At 31.5% G+C, this 14,448-nt stretch overlaps 1 protein-coding gene across 4 annotated transcripts; it reads left to right on the forward strand.

Annotated features, from left to right (window-relative positions):
* Nucleotides 1-3,207: 3,207 nt before the first annotated feature.
* Nucleotides 3,208-11,231, forward strand: LOC140977497 (fatty acid amide hydrolase-like). 4 transcript variants are annotated; one of them, XM_073442237.1, is made up of 19 exons: nt 3,208-3,359; nt 4,016-4,125; nt 7,732-7,792; nt 7,921-8,105; nt 8,180-8,309; nt 8,438-8,515; nt 8,662-8,809; nt 8,909-9,021; nt 9,123-9,198; nt 9,305-9,376; nt 9,462-9,600; nt 9,734-9,814; nt 9,919-10,022; nt 10,111-10,203; nt 10,287-10,355; nt 10,456-10,520; nt 10,594-10,655; nt 10,736-10,831; nt 10,926-11,231. In XM_073442237.1, exons 1-17 carry the CDS (start codon nt 3,260-3,262, stop codon nt 10,611-10,613), a joined length of 1,644 nt encoding a protein of 547 aa, XP_073298338.1. In that variant the 5' UTR covers nt 3,208-3,259; the 3' UTR covers nt 10,614-10,655; nt 10,736-10,831; nt 10,926-11,231. The 4 variants fall into 4 exon arrangements, with proteins under 4 accessions (XP_073298338.1, XP_073298339.1, XP_073298335.1 ...); XM_073442238.1 differs by having other exon boundaries at nt 10,114-10,203; XM_073442234.1 differs by having other exon boundaries at nt 10,287-10,520.
* The last annotated feature ends 3,217 nt before the right edge of the window (nt 11,232-14,448 follow it).

Below are 14,448 nucleotides of genomic sequence, written 5' to 3' on the forward strand. Positions count from 1 at the left end.
GTGAGACCGTCTCACAAGAGATTTACTCTAGAGTAAACGCCAACAAATCATGCACACACGTTATATGTGTTAAATAATTATCATTTCAAACATTCGCAAGCAAGAATAGAACAAAAATCAATAATAAGAATACCTGAATTATGAATCTAGCATTTGATAATATGAAATCAAAAAATAAATCAGCATGCATCTATGAAATTCCGAGCGATTTCTTATTTTTGTCAAACAATTAAATTAAACATAACCAAAATAACCAAACTCAAACATAAATTTCGGCAGCGGACAAATGAAAGGTTAGACAATGGCTTTCACGATGTCAAACCGACAGACCTGATAAGAATTCAATGTAACTTGTAAAATTACAACAAAGAAGTGTAAGAAATATGACACATATTAAAAGAGACGTGGCGTGTAAGAATTGACGACGGTCAAGAAATCTACCATTTTTGACGAACATCACATGCATCCTCAAATTTTAGAAAATTGAGACGTGCACACACCTCTTCCTTTGACAATCAAACTCCTACAATAAACTCGTTATGGTATGAGATTCCTATAAACAGCAGCGATTGAGGTCCCTAAACATACAATCTCATAATGAATAATACATCATCTATAGAAAGATTGGAGTGTTTAGAAGGCTTCAATCGGAGGAAAATCAGAATACTTAAAGATGATTCAATGGCTGGAGTTAACGCTCGATTTAGCTTCCACATATCTATTTATCATGTTTATATACGTACAGAAACATGGTTTTGAAGAAAAATCTCTAACAAGAAGAAATCAATAAATTAGGACGTGAGGGAACAGAAGAAATACGGGGAAGTGAGATGCCCTGAATATTTTTTAACCATTTATGGTTATTAATAATTTCATAGGATTATATATGTAATATTCTTTTGGGTCATACCATAAGGCTAGGTTTCGTACGAGGGATTAGGTGGATTTATGGGTTTTTAACCCACATAATCCTATATTTGGTAGGATTTTTATTTAACTAAGTCAATCTCTTCTATAAATGATTAGGTTATATTAACTGAGATAAAATAATCAATCCTCATTCCCTAGGATTATTTATCCAACTCTTAATCCATCCTATTTTTTCAATTTTATCCTTCTCCTATATCCAAACTCACCACCACTTCCTACCACCGACCGCCGCCGACCGACCAACATCCCGCCGCCGGCCACCACACCGCGGCCTCCGCCGAAGTGGATGGAAAATTTTGTCGATTCATAAAAAGATTCTTAATTATCTCATCCTTAACAATCATACCAAAAATAATATTATTTTATCATTATATATTATATTTCTACTTTAATCATTCTTTTTATCATTTATCTCTTAATCATTTCATAATTTTATTCTTCAATCAAACGTAGCCTAACAATATTATGTAGCCCGGATTTTTAATAATATAGTAAAGATTGTATTATATTTTTTCATTTTAAAAATTAATTTTTATTTAAATTAAAATGAAATATAAAATTGAAGTTTAAAATCTCAAAGGACCAATTACTTTATGAAAAATGAACACTTTTTATGACTAACGTAATCAATACACCGCAAACCATAATGTAAATAGATATCATAAGTACTAATTATATATAAAAAATCATATTTGAAGATTGCTATGANATGATTCCCATCACCAAACTGTCTTGAATTTGCCTAACAAAGTTTCAGTATTGGAGATTTTATGATTTTTAATTATTTTGTATATTTTAAAAGTCTAGAGATCCATTTAAAATTTTATGTACTCTATAGAAATCTAGTGATATTTTAAATAGACTTTAGTAGAGTTTTAAATTGACACTTTGAATTTTGAAATTGATTTTATGATTTTTATAATCTATGATGTATACCACTAATTTTAATATTAAATAATAATTAAAAATAATCTGAGAAGCTATAGCGTTGCTTAATTCTCAAATAACTGAACAGTCAAGCAATAAACATGATAATAAAACATAAAAAAATAAAAATTTAACCTATAATTAATAAAGAAAGAAAATAAGATTTTATTCTATACTTGATAAAATAATTTGTTTCATTATTTAGTTTTTTTTAACACCGTTATTATTATTTTATGTCTTCTAATCATCAAATTCTGCAATGTTTAAAATTATAGTTATGATTTTTTTAAATATAATTATCACGTTACACATAGGAAAATCATAAAATTTTATTAGCCCATAGAATTGAAAATAATAATTATAAATTTTATTTTTTTTATTAACTTTTTAATAGAAACTGATTTTTAAATTATTTTTCTATGTGTAGTGTGATCATTTTATTTGCCCACAGAATTGAAAGTAATAAAATTTTATTTAGTTTATTAACATTTTGAATATAAATTGATCTTTTAATTTTATTCTAGTATTTTTCAGTTACTATGCAAACTACTTCGTATCTTAACTCAAAATTTATATTCAGACAATAATATTTTTATTCACATGTTGCATTAGTTCTTCAAACAGAACTTTATTGATATAATCCAATGAAATATTTTTTAAAAATTTATGAACATACTACACATATCCACATGCGCAATTATATACACACATATATATAAGGATGATTATATGGAATAAACAAATCAAAACTTTATAAAATGACATTAATTAAAAACATTTTAATGTACTCTTTTTATATTTTCAGGTACATTTTTTTAAAAAAAATTTTCGTATACAAAATCCATCGAATCCTATGAAAAAGTTTATAAAAGTCTAAAAAAATCTCCCAAATAAAATAAATCCAGAAGAGTGGATTAAAATATTTTACAAATCAGTAAAAACTTATCAACTTCGCAAAAAATAAAAAATAAAAAATCATTAATTATCTGTAATGGATACACATACACCCCCGTTAGTTACTAGCTAGCCTATTGTCCTATCCTTAGTTAAAAACCCTGCCTAAAATCAAAGTGTAAATAATTTAATCTAAATCATAAATTTATGTGTACGATATATCAAGGGTAAAAAAAAAGCCATGAAATATATTTTTCTAACATAAATAACATAAAATACAAGGTAATGTTTGGTAACGAGAGCCGCAAGGCATTTGCAAGCCTCTCTCGGTTGTCTTCTGTTCTCCCAACGGAAAACTCAACTTCCATTACAGTTAATCTTCCATCAATATCATTTCCTAGTCTTCTCCGCCTCCTACCCCAGTCCACAACCCCACCCCACCCNTATAAATGTATAGATAGATAGGTTCTTGTTATTCTTGGAAACGTGCATATGATTTGTTAAACTAATGGGGCTTTTTAAGGTGAAAGGCGCAGTTTACAAGCCCGTTTGCGAAGTCGATCTCAGTCCCGACAGTGACGAGGTTTATATCAGAGCCAATGTCAAAGGTATGTATTATTCTGTATAGTAGTGATCACTGATTTTTTTTCGATTTTTCAGCATTCCAACAAATTTTTTTTTACGGGAAAATCAAGACTTTAGAGGTTTAGGTGATATTAAATTTCAGATGTTTGATTAATAATATGAAGTTGTTTCATAAAACTCACGAGTTTTGTTCTCTGGTTTCTGTTACATGCATGGATCTCTATTGTATATAATATTTAGGCATTTGGTAGAAAAATAATTGGGACATAAAAATAATTGGGATTATTCCAGGTTCAGGCCGGGTATTAATTAAAATTTAAATGTACGTTTTTTTTAATTTATTGAAATATATTTAAACTAAAAAATACAAAAATATTAATATATTAGCATCATTAAACTAAATCACAACTAAAAATACAGAATTTTATTTTAATTAATTTAGCATCTTATATATAAATTAAAATTAAAAAAATTAAATCGTACCTGTATTATAGTTCAATTTATTTTTGGAATAAATTGACACTTTATAGTACATTCAGTTGGGGGGGGGGGGGTGGGTTCTATGAAAATTAAATAGTTGAATACTTTAAAAATTCAGCAATTATATAATACTTATTATTCATTGATAATTTTAATTGTTATTATTATTAATATTTTTGGAATTTTTATGGATGTGTAGCTCCTCGAATGGCTGGTCTTTTGATCGAAGTTTTTGCATGGTTTTTGGAGTTACCTATTCTTGGAGGTATATTAATGTACACTTTGAAGAGGATCAATCTATTACACAAGGTAAATGCACTTATCAATCTCATATATATAAAACTAAGATTTTATAAATAAATAAAAAAAATCTACATAATAAAATTCTGGCGGGTTATTTTTGTGAGACGAATCTTTAACACGAAAGCCGGTGGTTGCACGTTTAATTAATTAGTTTGTTATGTGGTGGAAAAAGGCAAACAAGAGTAAATGAAAGACACTTTCTACATTAAACAACCTAATTGTCTCTTTCTTTTTAAGGACCATTTTGGTGTATATAATGAATGCTGGTTTAATTTGCACGTCTCTAAAATATTTTGAATAGTGGTGGTTTTGATATCCTAATCTAAGGGTGGGAAAGACTCGAACTTGAGTCAATACATGGGGAATTCCGGTGAGATCATTGGGTCAAACCCTCGGTCTCAATAATGACGGATTTTATATCAAGGTAGACAAACTTTAAATAATATTTTTAGTGGATGAAATATATATTTTTTTATTATAAAATAAACAAACTTTACTGATAAAATTTTGCACAAGTATGGAAACTGTGGTGCGACCCATTAGGGCCAGTTTATATATTTAAATTAATTTTTTAAAATACACACACACACACACACCAATTTCTAAAGTGTAAATTGATTTATATTGAAATATATTTAATAATATCGAATTAGATATTATGTAATAAGATTCGAAAATTTATATACTTCTCTAAATAAATTAAGCTAATTACAAAATAAAAAAGTTTTAATTTGTGAATTGTAGCAAATGTATATGATATTCTAAACAAAATGGATAGAATGGGTATTTAATTTTATTCATATGTTCATGATTTAAAAATAGAGTAGGTCTCTTGTGAGACGGTCTCACGAATCATCTTTATCTGTGAGACGGGTCAACCCTATTGATATTCAGCATAAAAAATAATACTCTTAGCATAAAAAGTAATACTTTTCATTGATGACCCAAATAAGAGATCCGTCTCACAAAATACGACCCGTGAGACCGTCTCACACAAGTTTTTGTCCTAAAAATATTAGAAGGAATGTATTCACAACACACTTATATTTTTATCCATTTATCGTGTGATGTACAATAATTGTCTCTTTTGAGAGAGCGATCGACACATAACACATGAATTGTTGTGTAATTTAAAAAATTTGAGTTTCTTTGTTAACATTAACTATAAATTTTAGTAAAACGACAAATTTTTGATCTTACATATCGATTTTTGTTATGCATCACCTATGTTTACGAATATATATTTTATCACACTACTCATAAATTGTGTGTACCAGTTGCCCGCCTATGCCATGTTATGGATTATATTTTATTCAACATCATATTTATTATAATTTAATTCAACATAATATCCCTTAATTAAAATGGAAACTAGAACCAAATAAGATTTGTTTGTTGACATCATTGTTAGGTAAGGTTGCCACTGATAAATTATTTGCCTACAAGCCTGACATGGCTTTTTTTATTATTTTTTAAACAAATCTAATTCTACAACTAAAAATAAAGTAAAAAACTTTAATATCTTTTATAAAAATTTAAATTTATAGATTTACCATTTATTTTTTTTGGAGTCCATAGATTTACCATTTTTGAATTTATTATGGATTTGACTCTTCTTTTATATGTATCAGATATGTCACGCCCCGAAACTCGGGATTTGACACCGGCGTTGTTTAACAATCACACAATTGCAACAACCAGCCTCGTAGCACAGTATAAACCGAAAACCAGTTTATTATTCATAATTTCAAAAAGAACAACTGTCTTTACAATTGAAATAAAATAAATTTGCGGAAACGTCTAATCTAAAATTCTAAATTTCTAACATTAAAAAAAATATCCTGTCTACTAATAACCATCCCCAAAACTGTTCCGATTCCTCTTCTTCTACCTGTTCTTCGGATCTATCTGGGAAAGGTTGTAAGGGGTGAGTATTTTGGGAATACTCAGTAAATGGGGGAATTATCGAACACCACATAGAAATTTCATATTTTCGAAAATAACATATATTTACAGCATGCTTTTCATAATTTTTTTTAACACTGAAATTTATAACATTTCATGGTTTACTGACGTCAGTCCCTAAGTTTTAATCCTCTAAGGGGTCGAAGCCGTAAAACAGTTCTATCCCACTGTTAAGGGCCATATGTTGGAATTCCACCCATTTTCAGGGAAATTCTCACAGTGTCTCACAAATCGTAACAAGATTTAAAAAACGTAGACGGTGTTCGACCGCATTTTTTTTTCTTAAAAAAAAAACATAACCCAAAAATTTAAAACTTTAAAATTTGCCCACTTACCTTGAATTCTTGATGCAAAATTTACGTGAATAATTAGGGTTGCTTGCACAGGAATTTTCGAAAATTCCTCTTCGGCGGCTAGACGGCGGCAGCGCTTCGCTGTGCTCGAAAATCCTAAGGAGACTAGGGGACAAATTTTCGAAATTTTTGTGTGTTTCTAAGGTGTAGCTTTTCGAAAATAGGGTCCTCCTATTTATAGGACTCCTATTTATAGGAGTTGGCTGCTATCGTGATAGTGCGTTTGAACTGTGAATCAAATCTGATATCTTGATATATCCGTGATCTAGGTAGATATTCGAAATCTCCTTCTTCTTTCCCCACCTAATTTTCGAAAATCTCATGGTATATATTGTTAGATTTCGAATTCTATTATCTCTTATTTGATCTTTTATCCCGGTATCTCAATATCAACCTAAATCTTAGATATTTATCTGCTTATTTTCAAAATTCCTTCTTTAATTCCTTAGATTGAGATAAATTTATTCCTACCAAATTCTCAAGTTTAAAATAGATAATATTATCTTAATCTCGAGCTTTATAATTCTGTACACGATAAAATTATCTACACAACTTAAATAATCTTAAAACAAATCTTATATTCTGAATGATCTAGATATTAATATCCAAGATTACACCATCGAATTATTAACCTGCTATTAAACTGATATTATCACGATATTACAAAATCCCGGGTTTTACAAGATATACTTGTTGCTGCATCATCATTATTGTTGTTATTATTTTTATTATTATGATAAATTTGAAAATTAAATAATTAGTGATATAAGTCGATAAAAATATAATAAACATATCAGATAACATGCAATATTAAATTTAAATTGGTAGCTGATAATATTTGAGTGAGAGAAAATGAGATGAGTGGGTCTTTTGTGAGACGGTCTCACGAATCTTTATCTGTGAAACGAGTCAACCCTACCGATATTCACAATAAAAAGTAATACTCTTAGCATAAAAAGTAATACTTTTTCATGGATGACTCAAATAAGATATCTGTCTCACAAAATACGATCCGTGAGAGCGTCTCACACAAGTTTTTGCTAAATGAGATTTATTAAATGTGGATTATATGATATTCGTTAGATACATTAATAAATTTAATTAATTTACCATTATAATTTCTTTCCCCAACAAACTTAAAATTATCAATTTTTGTCAGTCTACTGGCTTTTTCAAGAGTAAGCTCCTTTCTTTATGATCTATCAGTTTGCATGAATTTTCTATTTCCTTTGATAAAAATGTACATTTTCTTGGAAGATTTCAAAGAATTCACAGAAATGACACTGTTTTGCAGCTTGTCTCCTTTGTGGATTTACAAGAACCACCTCTTTTTGTACCTATGCACCCACACCAAGGTAAGATATGCGGCAGTCGAAATTGCTAGCATGTCAAAAGAAAGTGAAATGTGGCGGCTGAGCTGCTATCTGATACGAAAGATTTTGAATATAAATTCTGACTACGGCTTATTATCTCATAATCATAGGAATACAAGAAAAGGAAGTAAAATACTTAGAACTTGATATGCCCCCTCATGAGAAAGTTCAACAGGCCATGGATTGTATCGAATCACCAGAAAATGTATCCAAGACTCAGAAACTTGATTTCCAACAATGGACGATACCGGAGTTTTTCATGGCCTATACCACAGGAGAAACAACTCCTCTCATGGTAAAAGAAATGTTTTAAAAAAGTAACTTTGCATCAGTCATAAAATGTAACGCTAAATTTATCTTTTTTAACAGGTTGCAGAAAGATTCATAGCGGATGTTCGTGAATCATCCAGTTCTTCTCTGAATATGTCATTCTTTATCAACTTCTGTGTAGAAGATATTCTAAAGCAAGCGACAGAATCAACTCTTCGTTATAAACGAGGTGAGTGATCAAGAATTCATTTTGGAATGATGAAATTTGATTGCTGCTTGATGTTTTTGAATCAACAGAGGAGTATGGGTTGGGAAACATCGTAAAATCTTGTGTATTTTTCTTACATGTTTCTTCAGGCGAACCTATATCGGTTCTAGATGGAGTTTTGGTTGCTGTTAAGGATGAAATAGATTGTATGCCATACCCAACAACAGGTGAGTTCATTGCAAGAATGTTCAGTTTCTTGATCGTTATTAACATTTTTGGAAAAATCAATCATGAAATTTCTCCTAATGAAACAAAATGTGTTGAATCTAGTTCTGGCAAAATTGTTGATTGAAGTGAAAATTTGTTGATATAGGAGGTACGAAGTGGCTGCACAAAGTGAGAAAGTGCAAAGACGATTCGTGCTGTGTCAAACGTCTCCGATTATGTGGAGCCATAATGGTGGGAAAAACAAATATGCATGAGCTTGGGGCTGGAGTCAGTGGGATAAATCCGCATTATGGGTATGTACATGCTTCAAATTAATTTTTTTTAAGAAAAGTTATTTTCTTAGATTTTTTATGAATATTTGATACTGATTAGTCCTCCTCTGGTCATTAAAGGCCAGCAAGAAACCCGTATAATCGAAACAAGATTACTGGAGGCTCTTCCAGTGGATCTGCTGCTGTGGCTGCTGCTGGATTGTGTCCTGTTGCCCTAGGTGTTGATGGAGGAGGTAAACTAAACTTGTTGTGCTTCTAGTCGCAATTTATAGTATGAAACAATGATCTTTTGTAAAAATCCACGTCCTCAAGGAAACATTATTGTTCTGCACAGGATCTGTGAGACTTCCAGCAGCTCTTTGCGGCGTTGTTGGCCTGAAACCTACGTTTTCACGTGTGCCGCGTGAGGGGTACAAAATACATCTTTCTTATGCTTATTTACCATTTAGACGTGATATGATTCTTGGGAAATTTTGTGCTTTCATTCTGACTTTAGGCCTTATGCTGAACTTTCAGTGTTCTTCCCTTGAACTATACAGTTGGGATGGTTGGGATTCTAGCAGCAAGTGTTGAGGATGCACTTATAGTGTCAGTTTCTTGGTTTTACTGACGAATTTTCCTTTTAGCTCTGGATTTCCTCTGTTACATTTGATAACAATTTCTAAATTTTCAGTTATGGAGCGATTAGCGGAGATCATATATCCGATCAAAATGGCGTGACAGCTGTTCCTGACCAGCCTAAACTACCTCTGCCTCTGCTGAAATCTGCTAACTACACGTCCTATGACATCAAAATGGCACGATATGGAAAGGTTTCTGATCAGTTCTTCCCATTCTTCATTCCCAGAATCACATAAAATACCATTATCTTCATTTCCTCGACTTCAATTTAACATCTAAACTCAATTTTTAGCATATTTTTACATCTTTTCTATGTTCTATTAGTGGTTTGATGACTGCAGTATTGACATCAAAGTCTGCTGCTATAACGCAGTAACCAAACTATCAGAAAAATATGGCTGGAAGGTACAAGATTCCAAATATAATTCTTAGTCTCTGAATTTATTTAGCAGACAAAACCGACAATTCAACTTACTCTCCACCGGTTTAATCTCCTTGTGCAATTTAAGATTGTAGATGTAACTGTACCAGAACTAGAGGTCATGCGCTTGGCACATTATGTCACAATAGGATCAGAGTGCAGCTCCTCTATGTCAAGATACTCACAGAATCTGTGAGTATTCTGTTTTGCTGTCATTTCTATACAAGTAAGAAGTGAAGAATCATACTGTCACATAACAAGGATTGATCAAATATATCAGCAGTAAGGCAGAAATGGGATGGGATGTTCGGTTCGTACTTTCTGCAAACGGTTCTTTCGACAGCCAAGAATACTTAAACGCACAGAGAATCAGGTAGCAGCCTTAGCAGATGTTCTTGATTTTATAAGCTCAATATTCTTTGAAGATCACTCACCATCAGCAATAAACCAATGCAGGAATCGACAGCTTCAGTTCCATGAAAAGATATTTTCGGTGGCGGATATCATTGTTACTCCAACCGTGGGGTATCAGTACTACAACCCTTCTCCTCCTGATTCAACAAAAATTATTCGAGTAAAAGATTTTAGGAGGGCTGTTTTTATAATGCATGGAACTTTTTGCCAGTATGACAGCATATGATATCAAGGACGACGCCTGGAGAACCGGTGAGCTAGACTACATAAATGGAGGTAAAATCAACACTCATTTAATCAAGATAAATATTTTGGGCACTGGATGTTAACGGTTTGTATAATATTTCAGCTGCACTTATCCGTTACTAGGTAGCTGGAAATTTTCTTGGTTTGTCAGCAGTAAATGTCCCTGTAAGTTAACAAAATCATCAAGATCTATAAATTTTTATTCACACATAATGTATTGTTATAACCGGAAACTAATTTGACAGGTCGGATACGATCAATCTGGCTTGCCTATTGGCCTTCAGTTTATCGGGAAACCGTGGTCTGAATCGCTGTTAATTCATGTTGCTTACGCGATGCAAGTGCGTAACACAAGTTTACGACGTGGAAAGGTCAAAATGTGTTTCATGTAAAAAATTTCAGTTTACTAACAAGAAGTTTAATTCTTGTTTTCAGACGCTTTGCCTCTCGAGACAAAAGAAACCAGAGATTTTCTATGATATGCTCTGCAAGGATTAAATATGGAATTTGAAGGAAGAAAATTGCAAAGGTCCTACCGAGGTCGCTGGATTCAAAGTCCAGAGTGCTAACCACTACATCATAGAAGCAACGTGCTTCCTTGAATCTTTTGACATTTATAATGTATTTTAGTTTATCCAATTGAACAACCAAATCATTGCTTGTCTTGAGATACACCGGAGAAGTACCGTACGAGATTCCAACATGAATCAATTCCCATGAATGGAAAGATTGCCATTTCTCGGACACGTTTTCCCCTATGACTGGCTTGACTCATATATAGTTATTTAGGTATCCCCTATGACTGGCTTGACTTTATAGTTATTTAGGGCGTAAGACGTACTAAAACGATAGGGTATCCTGAGCCTGAGGCGCAAGACGAAGCGCACACTTTATTGAAATAAAGTGTATTTGGTATAAATTTTAAAATTCGATAAAATACATTAAAACAAACAACATTTTGGGATTTTGGATAAAAAGAAGCATGATAAATTAATTGTACGTATAAGGAGTAGTGGAGTACCTTGATGCCCATTCAACAATACAAACGAGATACTTGTTTGAACATCAAGTGCAATGAAGAAACTCATGAAACGGCATATTGCACTATCCAGAAAAAAACTTAAAACGCCGCACTGCTGTCCAGAAAGAATACAAGACCTAGGGAGATAAAAAGATCATGCATGCATGATCTTTATTATAATTAAATAACTACTAACTTTGCGGATTGAGCTTTAAAATTAGTTGGATTGGGCTTGATTTAATTATTATTTACGTTAAATATCAACCCTTCTTAAAGGGCATGCTTTTGAGCTCCAAGGATCCGTTGTGCCCAGGCGGAGGTGTGCGCTTCATGTGTTGCGCCTAGATAACAACCCTTGGCTGCGCTAGGCGCACTTTTTTAACAACTATGCAGTTGACTGGACTGATGGCTAAATACCCTGATAGCAATGACTAAATACATGAAGAAGCCATTTGCTGACATTTATTGAGTAAATAATTTAAAAATGGAATTTGAACTATATTAATCAAAATGTCTATTTCTGTAGAGCATGTTTGGTGACTGAAACTATGTATACCACTACAACAACAAAAACTTGTACCAGACCATTTGAGAGTCATTCTTCGTACAGATTTCTCTATTGGGTACTCTAAGTTGCCTTGAGGCATTTTACGAGGTAGAAAAAACAAATTTTATGGAGCAGAAGCTTCAGAGGATAACCTTGGTTCCAGCATTCCTCTAAATATCAGTATTATAATTTTCTTATTGTCGGCTCTATCCTAATAAGACAATATTATTAATTAAGATCTGACATCACTCTTTTACGATCAACCTAACCCAACATCCCCCAGAAGTATAGAAATATGCTTATCGGGAGACTTTAACTCATTACCTCAATCTAATACCAATTGTATCAAACCCTTACAACTATGTCAAATTATAGTTGTTAGTCAAAGTACAACTTTATTTCTTTATACTCGTGGCAGCGAAGAGTGCACCTACTTGGTTGCTAATGAGTCGAGCTGTTAGGCTCATGAGTTCGGGGAGTTGCATGTCTATCTGCCGGTGTTGTCTCAAATTCCTTAGAGATCACTCTTACTCTTTCTCTATCACCGGTCATGTCCCCAACCATTACAGTATTACTTGTTAAAATACGTCGTCACTTTTTTACGACCGACCTAGCTAACCAGATCAAACGGCGCAACGTCAACAGCTTGACGTACAAGAACTTCCCAAGAGATCAACTATCTCAGTACTACTCTTACTTATTCACGCTTAACTCAACAAAATTAATTTTGAAAGCTCTTTTTGTGATTTTCTACAATTAATATTTTCACTGTTGAGATTTGAGAAAATTAAACACAAAGGCTCAACCTAACAAGATCACAACTCACAAGAGACTTCCGTACCTTAATAAGCACATAGAAGGAATCATTCGCTATTACATTCTTTAATTGGAAATAATTAAATCTTTAATTTTTGTTATAATACTATGTAGGTATCATATAATATTACTTTAAACTTTAGTTTTTTGAAATAATTTTATAATATTAATAAATTAAACTTGTTAAAGACATAAAAAGTTTAATCGTGTATTATAATAAATACGAGAATTAATAAAATAAAAAAAAGCGAAAGAGTATTGAGTCAAAAGTAAAAACAAACATATAAACTAATAAAGTAAAAAAAAAACATATAGATTAATTTTAAAAAAATAAGTAAAGTGCACACAAAGAAGGATTCTCGGTCAAAGAAATAGAAAGAAAAAGTTAATACAAATTAAAGTTTTCCCATGCAATACTCCAAGAATCAACTTCACGGAGATTGAACATTTTGCTCATGAACACTCGTTAACTTTAAATAAATTTTAGGAAATATTATATATATATATATATAATTTTATAGTGGAATTTTTTTTAAGAAAAAACAGTGGTAGAGGGGTCCCCCCATACATATTGGACAAAATTTATTGTTAATGTGATGAGTGTAAGCCTTTTTTTCTAAAAATTATCTATTTTAATCAAGTAGTTAAATTGGGTTCAAAATGCAATGAGCTAATTTTCTTAGTAATTAGGTAAGTTCTAATTTTACTTGCAAGAATATTTTTCGTTTTGATTTGATTTTAAGTAACATTAACTTGAGTATAAGAGGGTTTCATTGGATATTCCCAACGCTTCTAACATTTCTTTACGGGCAAAAACTTATGTGAGACGGTCTCACGGGACGTAGTTTGTGAGACGGATTTCTTATTTGGGTCATCCATGAAAAAGTATTATTTTTTATGCTAAGAGTATTATTTTTTATTGTGAATATCGATATTGTTGACCCGTCTCACGGATCGTCTCACAGATAAAGATCCGTGAGACTGTCTCACAAGAAACCTACTCTTTTTTACGTGACACAGACAAAAAAAACACAATTTTCGTGTCAAGAAATAAAAAATAAAAAGTTAGTACAAATTAAAGTTTGCTTATACAATACTCCAAGAATCAACTTCGTGATTTTTAATTTTTAATGCCTATATGTGTACCAACTCAATTCAAATACACAATCCCAGAAGGAGAGATGGAGATTGAAATTTTGCTCATGAACAACCATTGATTTTTAATTAATATAAGGAATTATTTTTTACATTTTGCTATTTTTTATTATTTATTTTTTAAAAAAAAGAGCCAAAATTTTTCCACGCATGGGTATTAACGATAATAATTTGTTTATTCCATGTTTTTTATGTCATAGAAAAATAATTTTTTAAAATACTATTATCTCGTGACATTGTACGTATTTCAATGCAGCAATTTATTGGATTTTTGAACCTACTTTCCATTTACATTTATACTTCCAATTACTATCAAAATCGTTACTCCCCAAATTCATTGACGTTAAATTGATTTTTTTTTAAATGAAATTAATTTATAGATGATAAATTATTTATGATCATACGATAAGATTTATGAA

Source organism: Primulina huaijiensis, chromosome 5 (assembly GCF_012295235.1).
Source record: "Primulina huaijiensis isolate GDHJ02 chromosome 5, ASM1229523v2, whole genome shotgun sequence".
NCBI lineage: Eukaryota > Viridiplantae > Streptophyta > Magnoliopsida > Lamiales > Gesneriaceae > Primulina > Primulina huaijiensis.